The sequence below is a fragment of the Anopheles marshallii genome, chromosome 2 (genome assembly GCF_943734725.1).
Source record: "Anopheles marshallii chromosome 2, idAnoMarsDA_429_01, whole genome shotgun sequence".
NCBI classification, from domain to species: Eukaryota; Metazoa; Arthropoda; class Insecta; order Diptera; family Culicidae; genus Anopheles; species Anopheles marshallii.
In genome coordinates this window covers 50689486-50710236 of record NC_071326.1, presented here as the reverse complement: position 1 = coordinate 50710236, position 20751 = coordinate 50689486, and the positions used below count along the sequence as shown (strand labels likewise).

General features: G+C 43.6%; 5 protein-coding genes and 1 non-coding gene across 7 annotated transcripts in view; 3 read left to right on the top strand and 3 right to left on the bottom strand.

Moving 5' to 3' along the window:
• Window positions 1-20751, top strand: part of LOC128710465 (60S ribosomal protein L19) — a 77549-nt gene that overhangs the window by 9206 nt on the left and 47592 nt on the right. The gene's annotated exons all lie outside the window — the stretch shown is intronic.
• On the bottom strand, window positions 3417-6124 carry LOC128710460 (glycerol-3-phosphate dehydrogenase, mitochondrial). 2 transcript variants are annotated; one of them, XM_053805513.1, is made up of 6 exons: window positions 6020-6124; window positions 5681-5947; window positions 5495-5607; window positions 3854-5414; window positions 3638-3761; window positions 3417-3436 (listed from the first exon to the last, which is right to left on the bottom strand). In XM_053805513.1, the coding sequence occupies exons 1-6, from the start codon at window positions 6122-6124 to the stop codon at window positions 3417-3419; spliced, it is 2190 nt and encodes a 729-aa protein (XP_053661488.1). The 2 variants fall into 2 exon arrangements, with proteins under 2 accessions (XP_053661488.1, XP_053661489.1); XM_053805514.1 differs by lacking the exon at window positions 3417-3436 and having other exon boundaries at window positions 3627-3761; window positions 5681-5935.
• Trnae-uuc (transfer RNA glutamic acid (anticodon UUC)) lies at window positions 12268-12339 on the top strand. Its single transcript has one exon. It is a non-coding gene; the product is annotated as a tRNA-Glu (tRNA).
• LOC128709280 (lipid droplet-associated hydrolase) lies at window positions 12631-13743 on the bottom strand. Its single transcript, XM_053804269.1, has 2 exons — window positions 13437-13743; window positions 12631-13358 (listed from the first exon to the last, which is right to left on the bottom strand). Exons 1-2 carry the CDS (start codon window positions 13741-13743, stop codon window positions 12631-12633), a joined length of 1035 nt encoding a protein of 344 aa, XP_053660244.1.
• On the top strand, window positions 14156-16880 carry LOC128710459 (histone acetyltransferase KAT2A). The gene is made up of 7 exons (XM_053805512.1): window positions 14156-14293; window positions 14385-14830; window positions 14903-15712; window positions 15793-16073; window positions 16139-16589; window positions 16652-16744; window positions 16814-16880. The coding sequence occupies exons 1-7, from the start codon at window positions 14156-14158 to the stop codon at window positions 16878-16880; spliced, it is 2286 nt and encodes a 761-aa protein (XP_053661487.1).
• Window positions 18210-20399, bottom strand: LOC128709273 (uncharacterized). The gene is made up of 5 exons (XM_053804260.1): window positions 20045-20399; window positions 19716-19969; window positions 19537-19663; window positions 18815-19458; window positions 18210-18743 (listed from the first exon to the last, which is right to left on the bottom strand). Exons 1-5 carry the CDS (start codon window positions 20397-20399, stop codon window positions 18210-18212), a joined length of 1914 nt encoding a protein of 637 aa, XP_053660235.1.

Sequence of the window (20751 nt, the reverse complement as noted above, 5' to 3'; positions counted from 1 at the left end):
CTCAGTAAGCTAGTGATTCATCCTCCTCCTCCACACTCCATGCTCGAACTCACCGCCAAAGATAGTCCGGAAAATGCGTCGCTCAAACACACCCAGAGCGTTTGTTTCCTCCGCTCGGATGGTCCAAGACTCGTGTTCATAGAGGTTCCTCGGCGAATAATGTGCGATATATCTCACAATTCTTGCGGTCTCGAAGTCTTCTGGATCTCAGCAAATGGTGAAGCCCATAGCATGCACGGTTCCTCTCTACAATGCGTCTTCGGATTTCACTGGTGATGTCGTTGTCCGTAGAAACAACCATCCCAAGATGGCAGAATTTCTCTACCATCTCGACGTTGTCGCCGCCGTTGTCGCTACGCTGCCTCCTAATTGGAGCCTATCGCGGGCTGAACCTCTTATCTTGCCAATTATGTCAATATTTTCCGCGAAGCCAAAAAATTTGAGAGACCGGTAGAATATCGGCCACGAATGTCGCTGTCTAGCCCCGCGCTTCGGGTGACACTGCCAAAAACTAATAACCAAAACTAGTAAGTATTAACACTGCATACAATTCTCACCTTGCATTGCACCCTGTTCATGATGGCCTCGAACAGCCGGATCAACTTGCAAGGAAAATGGTTCCGCTGCATGATGTTCCATAGCTCCTTCCGATCTATGGTATCGTAGGCCGCCTTGGAGTCGATACAGGTGGTACGTAGAGATCTGGTGCTCTCAGCACTCCTGGAGGATCTGCCGAGGAGTGAAAATTTTGTCGTAGATAAATTTGGCTTGGTAACTGCCGACGAAATTTGTAGCAAGGGACGCAAGTCTGCAGAACAGTCTCTGGGGCAAGATCTTATAGGCGGCGTTGACTGTCTGTTGTTGTTCTTAAGTTGCTTGATGGCGCTGACAACTTCATCCAAGGATGGCGGTGCCACTTCGTCTTCTGCACAATTACTGTCGCTGGTGCTGCTGCTGTGATTGGCTTGTACTGCCACTTGCGCCAGGTTCTTCACTGCCCCGTTCAGGTGTCTTTCGAAGTAGCACTTTCACCTTTCGAGCACTTCTCGCTCGTCTGTCAGGAGATTTCCATCTCGGCACATTGCGGTTTTAGGAGCAAATTCGCCCCGTGCCTCCTTCAGTCCTTCAGTTCAGTTCAGTTGTTTTACAGGAAACAAGCGGGTGTCCCCCGACTGGGAAAGTTGCTCAAGCAGCTGTTCATTTGACTCCTCAAAATGGCGTTTCTTATCCTGAAATAGCAGGGTCTGCTGTTTCTTCATTCGTTTGTAGTTCTCCACGTTCTGACGTGTTTTATGTTGTAGTATGTGGACGCGCGCTGTATTCTTCTCGGATAGAGCTCGGCTGCACTCTTTGTCGAATCATTCTTTTCTCTGCCTACGTGGTTAGCGGCTTATCTTCGATTCGGCTAGGGTGCTGATGGCTCGTTCCACCATACGCCAGTGGTGTGTGAGAGGTCATCGTGGCGTTGTTGTAGTCGGCCGGAAACGCTTCCCCGAGCGCTTTCGCGTACAGGTCCAGGTTAGGTTGGCTCCTTTGGTTGGCTTTGACGCTTTGACATACTCCTTGTAATTGCGCTACATAGCCCAACAACTAGGTCAAATAAAGAGTTTATTTCTCAACCATTGTCTTACCATGTGCTACTAATTGTCAACTCGAATTAAGATATATTTCGCGTTACTTTTATTTTGATATTTCGTTCAATTATACCATAGCTATTAATATTAAAATTCTTCTTCAAACATAACGAAACATAAACTGTAAACCAAAAAGTGCACTTTAAACACGTTTTTAAAGTACAATTTTTAACGAGCGATACATTTAGTTCGTTTTTGACAACCGATGCTAGTAAGCAATCATTCAATAACTTATAGTCAATACCCGATGGCGACGGTATCAACCTTCGATGATGACTTCAGCGCCAAACGATAATGTGATGTGATTACGAATTTGTATATGACAAATTCAAACAATAAAATGTGATGAGAAAGATCGAAAGTAGTTCAACATTCCATATACTTGTTTTAGATCCTACCCTAACATCAATTTACCGATCAATAAGAACGGATGGACATACAGATGAGTAGAGTTTGTGTTGCTGTTATTGTTGAAGCTCAGATGGAGGAACTCGCCCTTATCTGCCAGCGAGTATTGAAAATCCAATCTTGCCAGAAGCGGGTGCGTACTTGATTTATTGTTGCTTAAAAGATGCAGCGGGTGGCAGAGAAAGGTAAAAAGAACAAAGAAAATTGAAATTAGTATTGTTTTGCGATAAAAATGCGGAATAGAACAATCGAACCAAATGAAAACCCAACAAAACTGGCTACAAATAGGTAAGGCAAAAATCATACACTGCGTGTATAGTACAGTGAGTTCAACAAGTGATGGAAAACGTGATAATATGGGTAAAACATAAAGTAACACATTATGGAAATTACAAAGATTCAAAACAATTAAAACAAAAGTACATATGAACAGTTAAGCACACGAAAAGAAACACACATGTATAAATATAAGCATGATATCCAATCCGAGTCAAATATTGAAGTATTGCAATGAAATCTTTGCTACATAACATTATAATTTTTTTTCAACATCTGACAAACAAACTTCATTTTTTCCAATCATAAAAACACTAATTTTATAAAGTTTGTTTGTTTTGCGGATGAGATGATTTCAGCGGTTTATTTCACCGTAAATTAAAGAACAAGGCTTTAAATAACTGAATCAATTTACCTATAGCAATTGGCTTTGAACTCTTACGAATCCGCTTGTGCAAATCATGTGTCCTGTTTGTATCGTTGGTGATAAAAGCCAATCATTTGTGGTGTATATTGTAAGTACATAAAAAAAACATACTAGCGTCGGAGGCTTCACGGTACTCTAGGCGTTGTCTTTTGTAAGAGATTCTCTCTCGGAGGGTTAAGTTGTTTTGGTGTTAAAAAATATCCACACACACAAACTGAACGATATCCGAGCGAGGTGATGCATACGTTGTTCATAATTATAACGCCACAGTGACTTAAAACGAATATATATGTACATCAGTATGTTCTTACGAAGTAGAATAAATTATTTCGTTTAGCTAGGTGCACGCTTCAATTATTAGAATAACTCTTCCTGCCACAAGTTCACTGTTTTTACGAACTGTACAATCCAGGAAGCAAGTACAAATTGACAGGGGACTGCGCGCAATGCACAAATGTGACTTCATCCGCAAATGTGAAAAAACATCCGCAGTCATATTAACAACAAGGGAAAGGTTTCTCAATGAGGTTTTTGATTTGAGTGCTTTGGTTTTGTAGCCTCACGAATGCACAAAAATAATGGTAGGTGTGCTTTGGGTAAATGTTGGTGGTGTAGGTAGTACATGCTTTAGTGGCGCCGTTTTGAAGACACAAATACGTATAGTTTTAGTTTCACTTTCGTTGACTAGTGGCTGTAAACAAAACAGAAAGAGAGAAAGAGGAGGGAAAGACCCCCGTTAGTGTGTTCCCATGTTCTACCGGCATTACCTTCGTGAGAGAGTTGGCAGGATTGTCTAAACCAAGGTGTTCCAAGTACATCCGCAGGCCTCAGCAATTGCGAGACCCGCTGCTTTGGGTCACCGGTTTGTCCTGACCGGACGCTTATAAGCCACCTCCAGAACGTTCGATGGTGATCTGCTTTCGTAGACGTTCCTGTTCCTTGCGGATTTCCTCCTGTTCCGCGACGGCCGCAAACCGGGAGTGCGACACGAAGCCGGATTTGATGGCTGACATCATCTAATATCATGAAATAACCATTGGAACCATTAGAAACGCGTTGCTACCCTTTATAAACCTATTACGATTCGCTACACTCTGGGGCATCATACCTGTAGGTACTCCTCCAACTCGACCTGTCCGTTCATGTTGGTATCAATTTCCTTCAGAATGTCGTGCAGCTCTTCACCGCTAACTTCTGCGTCTCCGAACGACTTCATGGCACGTTTAATATCGGTAATCGACACGTAACCCTTCTTCTCCTTATCGATAGTCTCGAAGCGCTTCACATACATGTCTACCTCTTGCTTGGCTAGATTGATCGGTACCTTCTCCTTCAGGGTGCGGTTGGCCTGGTGACCCATCTGCGTTTGCAAGAAGTGTTCGCAACTCTTTATCTGGCGTTCCTTTTCGTCCTTCGACCATTTTAGCTCCTCTGCCATGATATCCGCAATCATGGGAAGCGCTTCCAGAGCGGCCTGCACGTTCAAGAACGACAACCGCAGTCGGCGCGAGATCATGTCCACACAAGTGCACGCATACTCGCGAATACCGTAACGCACCTCTGCATCGATGTACGGAAACTCTGGATGCAGCTTCTTACCAATGATAGGCCATCGCTTGCCAGTCAGTGTAGCCAGCTTGGCAACGGCAAACGCACGATCGCCGTAAGATATGGCGAGATGTTTGGCCACCTCCACTTCCAGCCCCAGATCCTGTACCAGGCGAATGTACATGGTCGGAGTCCAACCTTGGGCCCCTTCAATCCACAGCCCATCAGTGACACAGCCGCGCTCGGGCTTAAGATTACACGCCTTAATCGCTGCATCGATCGTATGCTCCGCCATGGCACGAAAAGTCGTCCACTTACCGCCTGCGATCGTAACCAGCTTGGAATCGCTTACGTGCACGATATGGTTACGCGCCAGCGATTGAGTATCTTCCTTATTCGGGTCGGATACGAGAGGCCGGATGCCACTCCATGCCGAAAGCACATCACCACGGCGCACATCTACGTCCTTGTTGAGATAGTTCTTGATTTCGCTCAGGATGAACTGGATCTCGTCCTCGGTGGGAGTTGGAGTGCGCGTTACATCGCACGGCGAGTCGGTCGTGCCTGCGATGGTGCCGTTTAGCCAGGGCAGGAAGAAGATCACACGTCCATCAGAAGTATCCGGATCGAGCAGACCCATCTGCTGCGGGCTGTAGTAGCCCGGCAGTACGATGTGCACACCGGAGCTGGGGCAACAGATTTCCTTCACCGTCGGGTTATCCATCTTACGGATGGAATCCGTGAACGGACCGGTCGCATTAATGACACACTTTGCTTTAATCGTCCATTCTTTTTTGCTCATGTTATCGCGAACCTTAGCTCCACACAGCACATCCTTGCCGTCGGCGCCCTTTTTCTTCAGCAGCTCCAACACCTCGACGTGATTCGTGATTGAGGCGCCATGGCGGGCCGCGGTCAGTGCGATGGCCAGGTTCATACGCGCATCATCCTGTTGCCCGTCGTAATACACGATAGCTCCGCACAGTTTATCACCGCGCAGCATGGGGAAAAGCTCGAGCGCGTCAGCCCTCGAAAGATAGTACGAACTTTTCACGTTACGATCGCCCGCAACGAAATCGTACGCCTTGATACCGACCCAGAAGTACGGAATCTGCCACCAACTAAAACGAGAACCAAACCGGTGCGATTTGCATTAGCGTCTTTGTACAGGATGCATTAATTTGATGTCAACAACACTAACGTGTAAACGGGTAGCATGATCGGCAGAGGTCGCGTCAGATGTGGAGCCGACCGCAACATAGAAGCACGCTCGTGTAAAGCCTCTTTGACCATGCGATACTGCTCGATATCCAGCTGTATGACGCAGAAAAACGAGTATTACAATGCTAAACATCCAACTAAACACAACTAACTATCGTCTTCTTACACCGAGAATTGCTTTCTGCAGGTATCGTACGCCACCGTGGATGAGCTTGGTAGATCGGGACGAGGTACCACTAGCGAAGTCGTCCGCTTCAACCAGCGCCGTTTTAAGACCTCGGGTGACCGAATCCAGTGCACAGCCTGCACCAGTAGCTCCACCGCCGATGATCAGTACGTCGTACTCTTCACCACTCTGTAGCGCCCGGATCTGTTCTGATCGTGGAGGCAGTGTACGCTTACGCCGAACACGTTGCATTTCCTCCATTTGAACCTTATGAAGAAAGATCAATATCAAACTGTCAATGTACAAATGTTATTTATGTTGTAGGCTGTGTGATCTCACCTGATACTGAGGCGTATCTTTGTGCTGCAGGGCATAGGTGGACAGAGCGGCACCTATCGCTATACCGGCTGCTGTTACGCCGAATTTTCGTAGTCTCGATGCCATTGTCTATTAACAGGTGCGTGCGAAAGGCTAAAACGAGAAATAATCCGCTGAATTAATAACTGTATTTGCCCACTACAAACAACTAGTAGACAAAGCAACGAAAATGCTAGCGTTCTAACGACGCAATGTACGTCAAAACTTGGTAGGTTGATCTTCTCTGTATTATTTTGGAGTTCAATTCAGTCCTTTGGTGTCGGCCGGCAAGCTTTTGGATAAATCGGATCAAGCCTGTTCAGCGCCGCCTGTCGTTGTTCGTGCTGCGTGCTCTTAGTGTAACTAGCGTAGCGTTCAACTGAAGTGCTAGGTGAATCTGATTCAGATTCGTGAATCTGAAAGACTCGTTGAATTGAATGAATGAATCTGAATCTCTGTTTGAAAGATTCCTTAATTTTCAATGATTCATGAATTAACCAAGATTTACAACCTCCAGTTAAAAGCATACGTCTCAAAGGGGCAACAACAGACCTGCCATTGCTCTGAGGATTCATGAATCTTTTGAGTGAATATGCCTGATTTGAATGACTCTTCACTAATGATTCATATGACTGACTCTTCTCAATAGATTCATTAAGCACAACAGTAGTTCAATTTGGCTACCGTACACGTTATCTAAAATTAGGTTCACAATCACTTGACCATATACGTAAAGTGGTGTAATCTATGTTCATAGGAAAGCTTTTCACGGGACAAATTGACGACCTCTAGTTAGTTGCCAAACTAAATATTTATCCAAACTTTAGCTCTAGAAAGAAATCATTAGATGTAGGTGATTTTTTGCACATCCCCCGCGTAAGTCATAATGAGCCTTTGTCAATGATGATGCGTAACTATAATGAGTTCAATGAACATTTCGACTTTAGCTCTTCCGTACTGACGTTTAAAAAGTAAACTCCAACTCCTTTATGATGAGTAATGCTCACGCAAGTAAAACTCTTTACACAGTCCGGCGTCCGTTTTACTCCACGTTCAAAGCTCAACTGATTTATTTCACGTATTTACAAGTTTGACAATTCGCTGGCAGTGTTGCCAGAAAAACAGAAAGTTGTTATTTACATTCAACACTTTACTCTAGGGATAGTTCTTAGGGCAGGTTTGAGTACAATGTTTGGCCATACGTTATAGAACAAATAAAATATAAAAAAATAACAGTAAAGGTCAGTCCATATTCAACGTGAAATTGTACTCAAGACAAACGGAAACGAGGCTCAAATACTTTTTCTTAACAGTTAAAATGATATGTTTGTGCACCTCCTTAACCCATCATCGTTAAACTGAGGCACGTGCTACATTATAGATAGGACTGATTGCTTCACATTACATCGCATTGTGGATGCAAATTCCACTCCCTATCAAAAAACAACAACTTCCCCTCAGCGATCAGTGCATCTGACGGATGCACTTGAACTTCATTTCGTAGACCTCGTTTAAAATGACCGACTCGGCATCGTCGTATGAGTGTGGTGCTTCTACAATATTTCATCTCTACATCGCTACACAAACAGGTGACGCGATTAAATAATTGAAAACCCAATGCATGTGGTGTAATTAATCGGGAAGAGTATACGTCGGAGCATCATTTGTTGATTGGCCATAGCAAATACCATCACATTGGTGTTGAATACGAAGCACAAACGCAATGATTACACGTTTTATTGCTGCGTGGCGTCATCTTAGAGATAAATACCGATACCGCAGGTGAACGCAATATATTACGAGCAACTTTAACTTGTGGCCGGAAGGGATGGAGTGTCTTTTCACGGAATTTCACAGTTTTTGTAGGTGAATTCAGCTACACGTGATAAGCCGATGACCGTGCCGGCATATCCTCAAGGGTTGTTATAATGATAGACTGCCGTAAAGCAAACTTTCATGTGTGTAGAGGTCAAATAAAGGAGATATCAAGCTAGAGCGGTAAACACAAGTAAAACATCACAGATGCCACGGTTCTGTTCGTGTGCAGCGTGATCTCATACGCGAACAAGACCCAGCGACAAGAACGAGATTTGTTGTTTGGCCTTGAAGACGTTCTCCATCGCACTATTATGTATCTGCGAAAATCCAAAGCGAAACACGTTTTGGCGCTCAGTCGTGGACTGTTTGGGTGGAGCATAAACAACAATTCAATGCCATGCAAGACCGGCCCTAATCGCTCGCTCTTTTTGAGCGTAGATTTTAACGGAGAAACATTATGTACAGCAAATTTGGCGATGCGTGCGAAACGTGTGCTGTAAGCTTCGCTTGAGTGACATCATCGCAAAGCACGCTACTGACGCCGATGACTCATCAACGACGTCAAACGACGGCATGGCAATGTTTGCTGTGGTACTGAACCTGCATGAATATGCATTACATGCGATGCATTACAATTCATGATCACACTTTGAAGTAAAACCATTCACAGCACACCATGTGCACACCTCGAAAGCATCGTGAAATCACGTGATCACAACAGCGGGGTGGCGCATGATCGTGTCCTGTTTAATCCTCTAAGTGTACCACGGACCGAAACGCACCGACAAACGTATTCGTGCACAGCTGTTCGAGCTGATCACATTTAGCGCCATTCTTGTGCGAAATATTAAACTGTGAATATCTGTGAACGGATCAGAGGCACCCACAAATAATAGCAATGTTCTTCTCACACTGTCTCGCACTGTCACACAGTCACATAATCGTTGTGTCCGATCGTTAGCTAATTAAGACGGAATATCAAACCTGGTCACGGTAGAAAACTTTACATTCCGTTCTATTAATACATGCACCGAATGAAAGGGAGATCGTGCAATTGGTTCACTGTGGGACTAGGAGTTTAGTTCGTTTGATCGTGTCCAATTATCTTGCGAGATGCCACGGTTATGTAAAGGGTCGAAAGCGCCAAAAAGGATCGCTCACATCACTAGCGAAGGGTAAAGGTATCACTTTTATTTTATTCGATGTTCAAAATAAAAGCACTTGGGGTTTGTGTAGATATCGGTGCCGACAGTTTGCAGCGCTGCTCCTCAAACTTTGAATTGTTGAGAGTTTCGGGACTTTATTGTCCTTCTTCATCCTAACACTCACGCGGCATGTGCAGCGGCACCGACCACATGTGGTGATATGAGGTGCGGAATTTCCGATTATATAACGGTGGAACGGTTTAATCACACGTGAATTAGAAAGAACACGATCACTAGGTACTTTACGTAGGCACTTCAAGGGTTACGAGAGCTTGCTGCTGGCAGTGTTCCATGCTGGACATGGATTGTCCCCTTTACCTTGACAAGTGTTGACGGGCGATACTTCGATGGTAGCTGCTGCTGGCTTTCGCAGTGACTGGTGCCGTTGTTTGCCGCGATAGCAGCGTACACAACAGTAGCAGTCTAAGCCTCGGTAAGCTCGCGAATGCCCTTCACAAATATGCTTTGCTACCCCGTTAACGAGCGATCAACGAGCGACTTGAGGCTGCGACGTCCGGTGAGCAAGTGAACGGATATATCATCGCTGGCATCGATATTCCCCGCTCCCCACCCTCAAGCTTGCCCAGTCTTTTGCCATCGGCGTCTGCTCGCATCGAAACTCGTGCCTTTGTGTTGGTAAGCGTGCCCGCGGAATCATCTGTGCGGAAACGGTTTCGCGCTCCATCGCGTCGCCATTTGTCGTTTCATCAGCTTGTTTCAGGCAAATGTCCAAGTGTACGCCTTTATGTGGTGGTATACGGTACAGCAGCATGCTACGGCGTGCAGGTTATTATATCATACCGAACCAACCAACGGTAGACCCCCAGAGTAGGATGCAGTCGGTGACCGGATTGCTTCACCCAGCCGGCAGGTGGAACATGCTATAAATAAGCAGACAATGCGAGGGCGGGAAGTGGGTAGACATATACCGTGCAGGCAGTGCTGCTCGCAAGTTGTGATCAATTCTGGCGATCGATGCACTTTCGGTGCAGTCGATCACCTAATGCACCTAATCGGTTACGGTTTGCCGTAACATTGCTACACACACGTAGTTCTAATGATAGTTTCACTTGATGCTACGTATTAAAAGACTCAACGTGCCTCCCCGTGAACAGAATTAAAAAAAAAAAACAACATCACCCCGGGGCCCATTTGATCAAGCATTTTAACAATTAAACCGTGAGTTCGGTTTCACAATCCATTCAAAACTCTTGTGAACATTTTCACGGTATAAGCTACTAATGTAACACGATATAACTAATTTCTTACTTCCCCTTACAGAAATCACGTGCCGGTAACACACAGCTTCTTCCGCTCAGCATCGACTGACCCTGAACGAAAAAATGCATCAAGATTGTGCAGTATTTTACCGGTGACCCTTCATTGTGGTAGTGTGTGTGTGTAGTGTGCGTTTACAGAGCGGCTTGAGTGCAAACAGCTATGCCGGTGTTTATAGTTCTCGCACACTTGAACGGAGCGATGTTCGTTTCATGGAAGTATGGAATGAGCGTGATATCCGGCATATAGTGAAAATTTGCTCTACATAAACGCAACTATTTGCCGCCGTTTGCCGCCAGTTCAACAAATCGTAACTGCATCGCATAAACGCCTTGTCGCGACATATACTGCATTCGACCTAGGGGTTGTGTAATCGTGCCGGTGACTAGTACTGTACTTGCCAGTGATACTAGTTTTATCGATAAGGTTCAAATCAACCGGAACCAATCGAATATGAAGTGTTTCATTTGGCGTGATTATATTGACGCGTGCTCACTTACCGCAATGAATGATTGGGTATTTTTCAATATCATCCCGATTAAGTGGTCTCCAGTCCAGTCTATATTTGATTTACACTACTTCAATTGTTGAAGGACTTGAGCCTTTACTCAATTTGAACTTATTGAGCAGCTACTAAATGCCAACTTCTCGTTTTCAAGCTCTCTACCGAAAGAATACGGGTATGTTTACAACCTTTCAAATTTGTTTTACAAAGGATCATCAGATGAGAAGTACCATTAAAGGTCTCCTTCTGGTACATTAAACGGTAACATTGGCGTGACACTAAATCTACAGCGGAACTCGAGAGGAAAATGATGTATTTTAAGACAATTTTCGAAACCTGGTCCATCAGTAGTACGTCCCTCTTTTCAATAAAGTTGGCAAGCGATCGATCAATAATAAATGCTACCCACTCAAACCCAAACAACAAAACCTCTTTAACCCAAACGCACTACACTGGCTAAAGCTGCAAATACATCTTGCTAACGCCATTGGATTTTAATAAATGTTTCACTTCTATTTTGTACAGAAATAGAAACAATACGGAACAGCAGTAGCGTAACATACTACTTTGCGCTTGTATCCCACGCTGAGCGATGGAGAGTAGAAGGCAGCGGAAAGTGTCATAAAAGTTGGACACATTGAAAAGATAGCTGGCCATACATTTATCAATTATAAATCCTGTAAAACACACACATTTTTATCAACCTATGTATCGAAACTTGTTTCACTTATTTCACTATGTGCGAACTGTTGTTTGTTTTGATTACAGAACACTTTCTCTGGTATCGCCTGGTTGGGCAATTGATTACAACACGTAATCACGCATTTCCACTTACACATAGAACTCACGGTAAATGAACGAATGGTACCAGAGCGATGAACAAGAGAGATAAAGCCAAAAAGAAACAAAATTTCTATTCAACACTACACTCCTGCCCAAAAATTCAAAACAACACCTATGAGTGACGACTAAATGTTGACAAAACCTGTCCACAAACGGACATTGAAACGTTCTCGCAGTCCTTACCGTCGAGTCGTGCTAGTGCACCTAGCTGGAAGGTTTTCACGATACTACCGACTTTTCACTGCTTTCGCGGAGCATTCGGTGAGTAAGGAGCAAGTGAAAAGTGCGCATGATCCTACTGTCGTACACTGAGTAAAGTGTACGCCGGAGTAACAGTTCCGCAAAAAAATCCTTCAACAGCTGACAGTGTAACCTGACCTAGCTGACCTTGTAAGATGTAGTTCATTTAACAAATACAACAATATGTTTTCCACCTCTCTAAAACCTGGATTAAATACAAAGTTTTCAGAAGTACAAAAAAACCTTATCAGCAAAATGGAACGATTAATATGGAATGAAACCATTCGCAGAAAGTTAGCCCTGTTTCATGACATATTTTTGTAGCATCCTTCTCTTAAGTCTCCCATATGGTCTAGTGGCTAGGATATCCGGCTTTCACCCGGAAGGCCCGGGTTCGATTCCCGGTATGGGAAAGTAGCTTTTTATCATATCTCTTCTACACCTTGATATATATTATATATATATATATATGATATTTGTCACCGTCACAAGTCTGGAACTTTACATGTTTTGTTGAAGTAAGGGTTGGTTTTTATAATACTACACTCCATAACGACCGACGTCCAGTATGAATGTTACCAATTTCTTTCATCATTTACATGCTAGTGGTTAAAACATGTGAACATGAGTACTTGGTATGTAGTGTGCCAAGGTTATTATTATCTTTATACTAGCCACGTTGTATCACCCATGAATATCACCTTCTAGGTACGGTTTTTCAAGATCCACTCACCGACAGAAAAGCCCATCTGTTCCGCTGAACGTAAAACAAAGGCATGCTCATACTTCTTAGTGCAAAGTTCGGCATCCACATCTGGGATGCGTTGTTTTAAGTCGTGATAGTACTTCACGGGTACCCATCCGTCTTTGGATCCATAGTACAGCTTGATACGTTGCCTATTTTTCATTACAGTATCTACATCCAACTCATTCACGTTTTTCATTTCGTCCATAGCCAGAAACCATATTTTATCAATGACATTTGGGTTCATGTACTTCAGACCGGTGCCGAGGTAATATTTTGGAATTCCGTCCACCAGATAGTACATATAGATAATCCACGTACGAATAAATAGTGGCAATAGATTGAACATTCGATAGAACCATTGCCACACGAACCACAACGGATTGATGATTCTGGTCACAATAAATCCATTCCTAGAACCAGCCATCCGTTCCAGGGTGGGGAATAGAAAATAGCAATGCTGGATACGATCGCTTATGTCGGGAATTTTCAGCAGTTCCAATGCCATATAGGCTCCGATAGAGTGACCGATCAGATGAATTTTGACATTCTCAGGAACATATTTTCTTATGAATTCTATTTTATGTTGCAACTGCCCCTTTAAGTTGTACATATTCTCGTTCCCGTTCAACGCAGGAACTGGCTTCTTATAAGGACTTTCGTCAGCTTCATCGTGTCCCGCTTGACCTAGCAATGATTACATAGGATACATTAGATTAGATATCGTTCTTTAAGTGATTTCTACGCTAAGCACGTTTCGCTTACCTATTACCCACACTGGTAACTCTTTGTTCAAACACTCAAAAACAGTGGAAAGGAACTTGGTGTAAAAACCAGGCAGGCCTGGATTGCCGGTAATGCATAGCACGATTTCCCTTTGATCGCCAAGTGATTCCTCAATCCACTTACCCCAGGTAAGAATATGAGTCGGGACTTTGGCTATAACTGGGTAAGATTCCTGCATGATCTGCACCTTGCTGCTTATATGTTTACACAAAATGAAGCTCGATTGAACGGAGGAATTAATGAGATGGACTTTACTTGCCACTCCGCAAAAAAGTTTACAAAACATGGGCAATTATCTATCGAACATACGAGGCGTTCGTAACACCCGTCACAACAATAACACCAAGGTTTAGACAAATTAGATGCAGCACTTCTGTTTCTTCAACACATTCTACCGTATTCAATTGAAATGTAGAAAATTAAGTTGATATATTTCAAGACGTTCACGAGTATATTTTTAATAATCACTGCGCTTTGATCTGATATTTGTTGCAATTTTCATTTCTTTTGTATTAATTTTGTTACACCGGCACACCATCACTGTGGACATCTTAGGCAACATCAATTGTCGCTTGGTTGTCAAGCAGGTTTATAAAAATAGCAAAACAAAACAAATCGCTATTTTCGCATTAATATCGATTTCTGTTAAGAAAGACAAGTGTATTTCAACATTTTTTGCTACAATACAACGGATGATCATGAGTGAGAATCAAAAAAATCAAAACGGTGAAGTAAAGCAAGAGAAGCCTGATTCAAACCATGGCGGCAATAGTGGTGGATCGCAGGAAACCACTCGGCAGGATAGCATCGAACGGATCATGCTGCGCAAGCAGAAGGTATGGGGGTTGGTACCCAACCATCTTTCGTTCAGATATGCAGACCGTTTAAACTTACGTGTATTGTTCTAACCATCATGCCGCAACGCAGGTGTACCAGCTACCAAGGAATCAAAAGCTTACGAAGCTTTCGATGTACTCTTCTTGCCAAGCAAATGAATGCCGCTGTAGTGGTTGGAAAACACCGGAAGAAAATCGCCACAAAGACGTCGAGGTGGATTATTGTCCAGATTTCGCGGAAGAGTGCCGAAATCCGAACTGCAAACATAGCCTAGAGACACACATTCAACACTTGGGAGATATCACCGAGGAACAGATGAACGAGCTGCTGGGTGCTATAGTTGACGTGGAAAATTTGTACATGAGTATGCTCCGTGAGTCGGATACTGATACGAAGAAGGTTTACGCTTATCTGTTCCGTTTGCTGCGGCAATGCATTCTGACCCGAACGCAAGCAGTTATAAGAGGCCCATTAGGAGATCCTCCATTTGAACAGCCGTCGATTTCAAAAGCTGTGACCAACTTCGTACTTCACAAGTAGGCGAGCTCTGTACTGACTTTCGGCATGTTGTAATTAACCCCCCTTTCAACCTCTTTCTTCGTTGTCAGATATGGCCATCTACATCAAGCTGAACTGGATTCGATGACAGATGTCGCCAAAACGTTTCTCCATTGTCTGAATCATTGGAATTTTGAAGCTCCGAGCGCACGGCAAGATTTAGTTAATCAAGAAGACGTTTCGAATTATAAGATCAACTACACACGTTGGTTGGTGTTCTGCCATGTACCGGCGTTCTGTAGTTCACTTCGCCACTTTGAAACGTCAATCGTTTTCGGTCGTACACTGTTGAAGGCCGTCTATCAGTACGTCTACCAGCAGCTGCTGATGCGTTGTAAAATTGAGCGTGACCGTATGCCTCCGGAAAAGCGAATCATGCTGACACAGTTACCCAAATTCCTCGAGGCACTCAAACAGGAGGTGGTGAATGAAGATTCTCCCATCTGGTCTCCGAACTTCAAACCCGCAGCATCACTCTTGCTGCACAAAACCAAACGCCAGCATGAAGGAACATCATCTTTGGTTGGAACTGGTAAGAAGCTGGGTGAAGCAAAACGCTACAAAAAGGAATCGGACTGTGAAGATCTTTCCGATGAAGTGGTGGCCCGGGCGTTGAAGCGCATCAACGACTCGAACTACTCCAGCCGGGCCGAGGTTGTTTTTCCACCAAATGCGCCACGTGATGAAGCAGCTAAGGCGGAAGAGAATAGACGAGAAATCGAGTTTCACGTTGTTGGAAATTCACTTACCAAGGCTGTGACGAAGCAATCGATGCTCTGGTTACTTGGATTGCACAGCGTTTTCGCTCATCAGTTGCCTGGAATGCCCAGAGAGTACATCAGCCAACTAGTGTTCGATCCGTATGTTTACATTGGCATTGTTTTTTTTTTTCTTTTCATTTCATTTTATTTAAAGAGATGTTTTCTTTATCATTTCTTAGGAAACACAAAACACTGGCCTTGATAAAAGAGGGTCGTCCGATAGGAGGGATCTGCTTCCGGACATTCATATCGCAAGGCTTTACAGAAATCGTTTTCTGTGCTGTTACTAGCAGCGAACAGGTTAAGGGATATGGCACCCATCTTATGAATCATCTGAAAGATTATAGTACTCAACGGGGTATAAAACATTTTCTCACGTACGCCGACGAGTTTGCGATCGGATACTTCAAGAAGCAGGGGTTTTCCAAAGACATAAAAGTAGCACGTCATGTGTATGCTGGTACGTACATGGTTGCTGACATTATTTCACTTGCTAAAGCCAACAAAATCTCTATTTACTGACAGGATTTATCAAAGAGTATGAAGGTGCGACGCTTATGCACTGTGAGCTCCATCCCAGCTTGATCTACACACAGTTCAGTTCGGTTATACGAAAGCAAAAAGAGATCGTGAAGGAACTCATTACCCAGCGTCAGCAAGAAGTACAAAAAGTCCATCCAGGGCTGTCCTGTTTCAAGGAAGGTGTCCGAAGTATACCGATAGAATCGATACCCGGTCTGCGGGAAGTAGGATGGCGTCCGACCTTCCGAGCTCAGCGAACTGCTCGCCCACTAGAGGAATCGGCTGACCCGGATAAACTAGCCAATTCGCTGAGTGGAGTGTTACTTGCCGTTCGGCAGCATACAGCTGCGTGGCCTTTCTTGAAACCGGTCAACCAGGTGGAAGTACCAGACTATTATGATCACATTAAATATCCGATGGATCTCAAAACCATGACGGAACGGTTGAAAAACAAGTAAATTAATTATATTTAATAAGCACGTACAAAATTACTAAATCTTTTGCGTTTTTTAACAGATATTACGTCACCAGACGGTTGTTCATGGCTGACATGGCCCGAATTTTTACCAATTGTCGACTCTACAACTCACCAGAAACGGAATACTATCGGTAAGATGGTTTACAACCTTTTCTTCAACTTTTTTTTATTTTAAATACTTTCTATTTAACTGTGAATAGCTGTGCCAACACTCTCGAACGGTACTTTCAAACTAAAATGAAAGAAATCGGTCTTTGGGATAAATGATGTCCACTGAACAATCTCGATAGAGGATTCATGCAACCGACCAACCAAGAAGATGATGAAGATGATGATGAGGACGAAGATAACAATCAGGACGATAAAGATAACGGAAACCATGAAGAAGATGATGAAACTAATGCTTGCACCATAGAAGAAGCTGTACGTACCAGTGGTACCAAAAAGGATACCGCTCTATGTTCACCCAGTTTAGTGGGTGAGCATAGGAAAACTTACAAAAAGTGCATTGCCAATGATGACCGTCGTTACGGCTTTCAACCGTATGGAACCATGTACAGCAAATCGGATTCAAAGTGTAATTATGGAAGAAAGAGTGTACCAGGTGCCGTTGGTCCACCCCGGCACGTTGCCATTTCGATCGCAGGTCCAGTCGGGCCCGGGACGCTGGTAAAGGAAGACATGGTGGTTGGTTTGGACAGCGATAACATCGGTACTGAAAGATTAGCAATGGGTCACAGTAAATAATTGAATGGAATAGTGGAAGAAAGGAGTCAAACCCTTCAAGAATCTATCTAAAAGAGCCATACATCGAACAAATGTATGATGTTAAATCGCCTACATATTTGAAAAAAGAATCACAAATTGTACATTTTCAAAATCAGCTCACACAATGGTATCAGAAAATAAAATGCTATTTGCTTTATTGTGCAACCACCAAGTAACGCCACATGATCTGATTTTGTTTTTAAATGAGAAGATCACCTTTATCAAAACTCGAAGCATACTGTCACGCTTAGGAAATGAATTCATAGATGGTTGAAATTTAACTGCATCCGGGGTTTAGATTTCCGCTTCACAAAGAGTTAATTACACTTTAGATTACCCACCATCGTTAAGTCGATTATGTCTAGTCATACATCATCGAAGTGATTAAGATATCAACGAGCGAAGCTTCATGCCTAATATTTGCGTTCTTTTAATTACCCTTTGCAACACTGCAATTTTTATCGATGAAGTGTTACGTTTGATGAACGTTTTAAAATCGAAAGAAATGTTTCCACTCGATAGTTTAAAACGTTCTTATCGACAACATAACACTCTCAGTGTGCTAGGGACTGCAATACGATAAAATACTAAATACGCGTTGGTGATAGATTAGTGTTAAGTGTACTCCAAACAATTGATCGTATGTGCGTAACATTACGTGTGCTCCAAGAAACCATGTCATAATTGTTGGTGATGAACGTAGCGAACAAAATGTCCTTTGCGGGTACAGTGACAACGTTAGCAGTGTGGAGCATTGTATGGCTTTTATTGCAAACGCAACAAGCGCACGTAAGCAAAATTTTAAATTCCCAAAGTTCACAATATTATTCAATCGGGAGTTATATATGGTACCTTCCACATGAGCATCTCATTCATTCGTTGTATGATTATTGTGCCCCACAGTTCACCTACAAACACAAGCCCAGCACACAATAGTCCATAGCACAGTATGAAGAATGCGCCCAAAAAGTGGCCAATTTCCAACGTTACCGCACCTTCATTGTGCTGATGATTCCTGGAATGTTCGATGTTTTGCAATACGTCCGTCGGAAGGTACCGAATGGCGGTTCGTGTGCCGAGATGGTACAATAATCCAGACTGCTGTACTCGTAAAATGTACTCATTAAGATTCGACAGCAAAGGATTAGTATTGGTTATCAGAGCCGCACAGTTTTGCGTATAAATGTAGTCCTTCAACGGTTGTAAAGTCGTTGAAGATTCTCGATCAAGAAAATTGTTTGGTGCAAAGTTGCCGTGCTGTGCCTGTTCGATAATGAAGCCACTGGCACCCACATGCGCATATTGTTTCATCTCTTCAAGGCCGACTGAAGCATAGGTTTTATTAATTTGCTGCAAATTAGGCTGTTGTGACATGGTGAAATATAGAAAACATTCATTATAATATGCATAAACAGACAATATAATAAGCTTACTTCAGTAGCATTCCAAATCTCAGCCAAACAGTAAGGTGTGGGACCATACCATGGCATTTTGCTTGCAGCGAAATCCTTTAAGGAGTCGATTGATTTTTCGTACTGCGGAACCGTCATGATGCTAGACAAACCAGCACTGTACAGATTGCTCACCATAAACCCGGCCAACAGTAGGGAGGCAAACAGGAAAACACACGACCAAAGATCGTTTCGTATGGACGACGATTGGGCCACGAAGAATCCTACCATCATGAGCACGGAATCGCTCAGCGTAAGTTGTTCTGCGATCAGATCATTCGCCGCACGCTGATCGGTATCAACAGAATGTTGCAGCAAACGGTGCCGTACTGTCTCGGCAAACCATGTTGCTACAATACCGGCAATTAGTGTAACCAACACGGCTATCCACAGTGGCAGAGAGAACGTTAGGAAAGGTGTTCGCCAGAAGGGAAGCACCTTCGGCTTGGGTACGAGCACGGTTACACTGGATCGACTAATGGTTGCCGTGTAGGTTGAGAAATTGTACGGCTTGAGCCAGAGATAGAATGCTCCAAATGCAATATCGGTTCGACGCTCGGCTACACTGCCCATCAACCCGTTGCCAGTACCATTCGGATACACTTCACCCCACTCATCTTCATCTTCTGCAAAAGTTCAAAACAACAACAATATCAAGGAGATCAATCGTTAAGAATTCACCGGCATCGTGAGAAACTACCTACCAGGTAAGACCAGAATGTTACAATTCCGACGTTCGCAAAAGGATACCAGCAATTGTAGTTCCGTCCCATCCAACCATATCGATCGTTTGCCCGTTGCCGAATCGAAAGCATTGCCGGCCCCATCCGCCTATTCGTATTTAAACAAAATGTAGCCGTGATCACTATTTGCGTAACAAAGCCATACATACCAAAAGTTCGTAACCCGTAAACGGCAAATAATTAAGCACGGACGTCCGCAATACATAGCCCTTCAGATCGCTGGATTTATCTGGGAAAAAGGTGAAATTCCTCCAGTTGTCCCACTCTATCGGCAACTGCACCAATGTAACGTTGACCTTCCGGTCAAGCACATCCGTGATACTGATGGCCGTTGTGTAGAGATTCGTAGCAAGCTCCTGCTCATCGTACACTACCAGCAGCACGTTCGGTAGTTCTGTTGATGTAACAATAATAGCAAAACTGTAACCATTACATACTGCGCTCCCAGGGATATGTATTTGAATCATACCACGAAAAACGTCCATCGAACGTAATCGATCAAACACTTGCGTTTGATTTTGTTGCGTTATTAGCAGTATCAGTTTTTTATCCAACGATCGCTGCCGGGCCACATCGTGTACGGGGATATACAGGTGTAGAAATCTCTCAATGCCCGGTTCATCGACCACGAATGCTTGACAACCATTGTCGATGGCGAGCAGCAAATTGGAGTCGAATCGATCGTTGACGGACAGCAAAGTTCTGCTCACTGCTAAGTCGCTGAGGAAATCTTTACCTACCGTACAAAAGCTGTAGTATGGCGTATAGTAGTTGAAGAGCATAAACCGCATTAGAACAGTGAGCGTCGGAATTGTACCGTCCATGTCGTGCGCTGAACTTGAATTCGTACCCTTTTCTGATTGCTTGTGTTTATGTACACCGTAATACGATCGCTGATAATTGTGCGTATCATAGCTAATAACATCATTAGAGTCCTGAACAACTCGATGTCGGTGTCTGTATTGCATTCGTAATTGGCTGCAATCCGAAACATAGCCTCAATTACAATGCCTTTCTTACAGTACGGTTGGGTAAATATTGGTAGTTCAGATTTGCTTGTAACATAAATTATCCACATCATCATGTACGTCCCGAGTTCATCAGGTCTGTGGTCGCACACCGATTATTTTAAATTTCGCACAACTCATTTCATTTAAATTGTTTTAAAATTTTCAG

Bases quoted from the DNA above. Each gene is read 5' to 3' on its own strand.
- LOC128710460 (XM_053805513.1), bottom strand. From the start codon at position 6,124: ATGGCATCGAGACTACGAAAATTCGGCGTAACAGCAGCCGGTATAGCG. The intron at 5,608-5,680 runs GTAAGAAGACGA...TGCGTCATACAG, and splicing joins TGCAGAAAGCAATTCTCGGT to CTGGATATCGAGCAGTATCG. The intron at 3,762-3,853 runs GTATGATGCCCC...TCATGATATTAG, and splicing joins AGTTGGAGGAGTACCTACAG to ATGATGTCAGCCATCAAATC.
- LOC128709280 (XM_053804269.1), bottom strand. From the start codon at position 13,743: ATGTTTTGTAAACTTTTTTGCGGAGTGGCAAGTAAAGTCCATCTCATT. The intron at 13,359-13,436 runs GTAAGCGAAACG...AATCATTGCTAG, and splicing joins GTTACCAGTGTGGGTAATAG to GTCAAGCGGGACACGATGAA.
- LOC128710459 (XM_053805512.1), top strand. From the start codon at position 14,156: ATGAGTGAGAATCAAAAAAATCAAAACGGTGAAGTAAAGCAAGAGAAG. The intron at 16,074-16,138 runs GTACGTACATGG...ATTTACTGACAG, and splicing joins AGCACGTCATGTGTATGCTG to GATTTATCAAAGAGTATGAA. The intron at 16,590-16,651 runs GTAAATTAATTA...GTTTTTTAACAG, and splicing joins ACGGAACGGTTGAAAAACAA to ATATTACGTCACCAGACGGT.
- LOC128709273 (XM_053804260.1), bottom strand. From the start codon at position 20,399: ATGGACGGTACAATTCCGACGCTCACTGTTCTAATGCGGTTTATGCTC. The intron at 19,459-19,536 runs GTAGGTAGTTTC...GAACTTTTGCAG, and splicing joins TAACATTCTGGTCTTACCTG to AAGATGAAGATGAGTGGGGT. The intron at 18,744-18,814 runs GTAAGCTTATTA...ATGTCACAACAG, and splicing joins AGATTTGGAATGCTACTGAA to CCTAATTTGCAGCAAATTAA.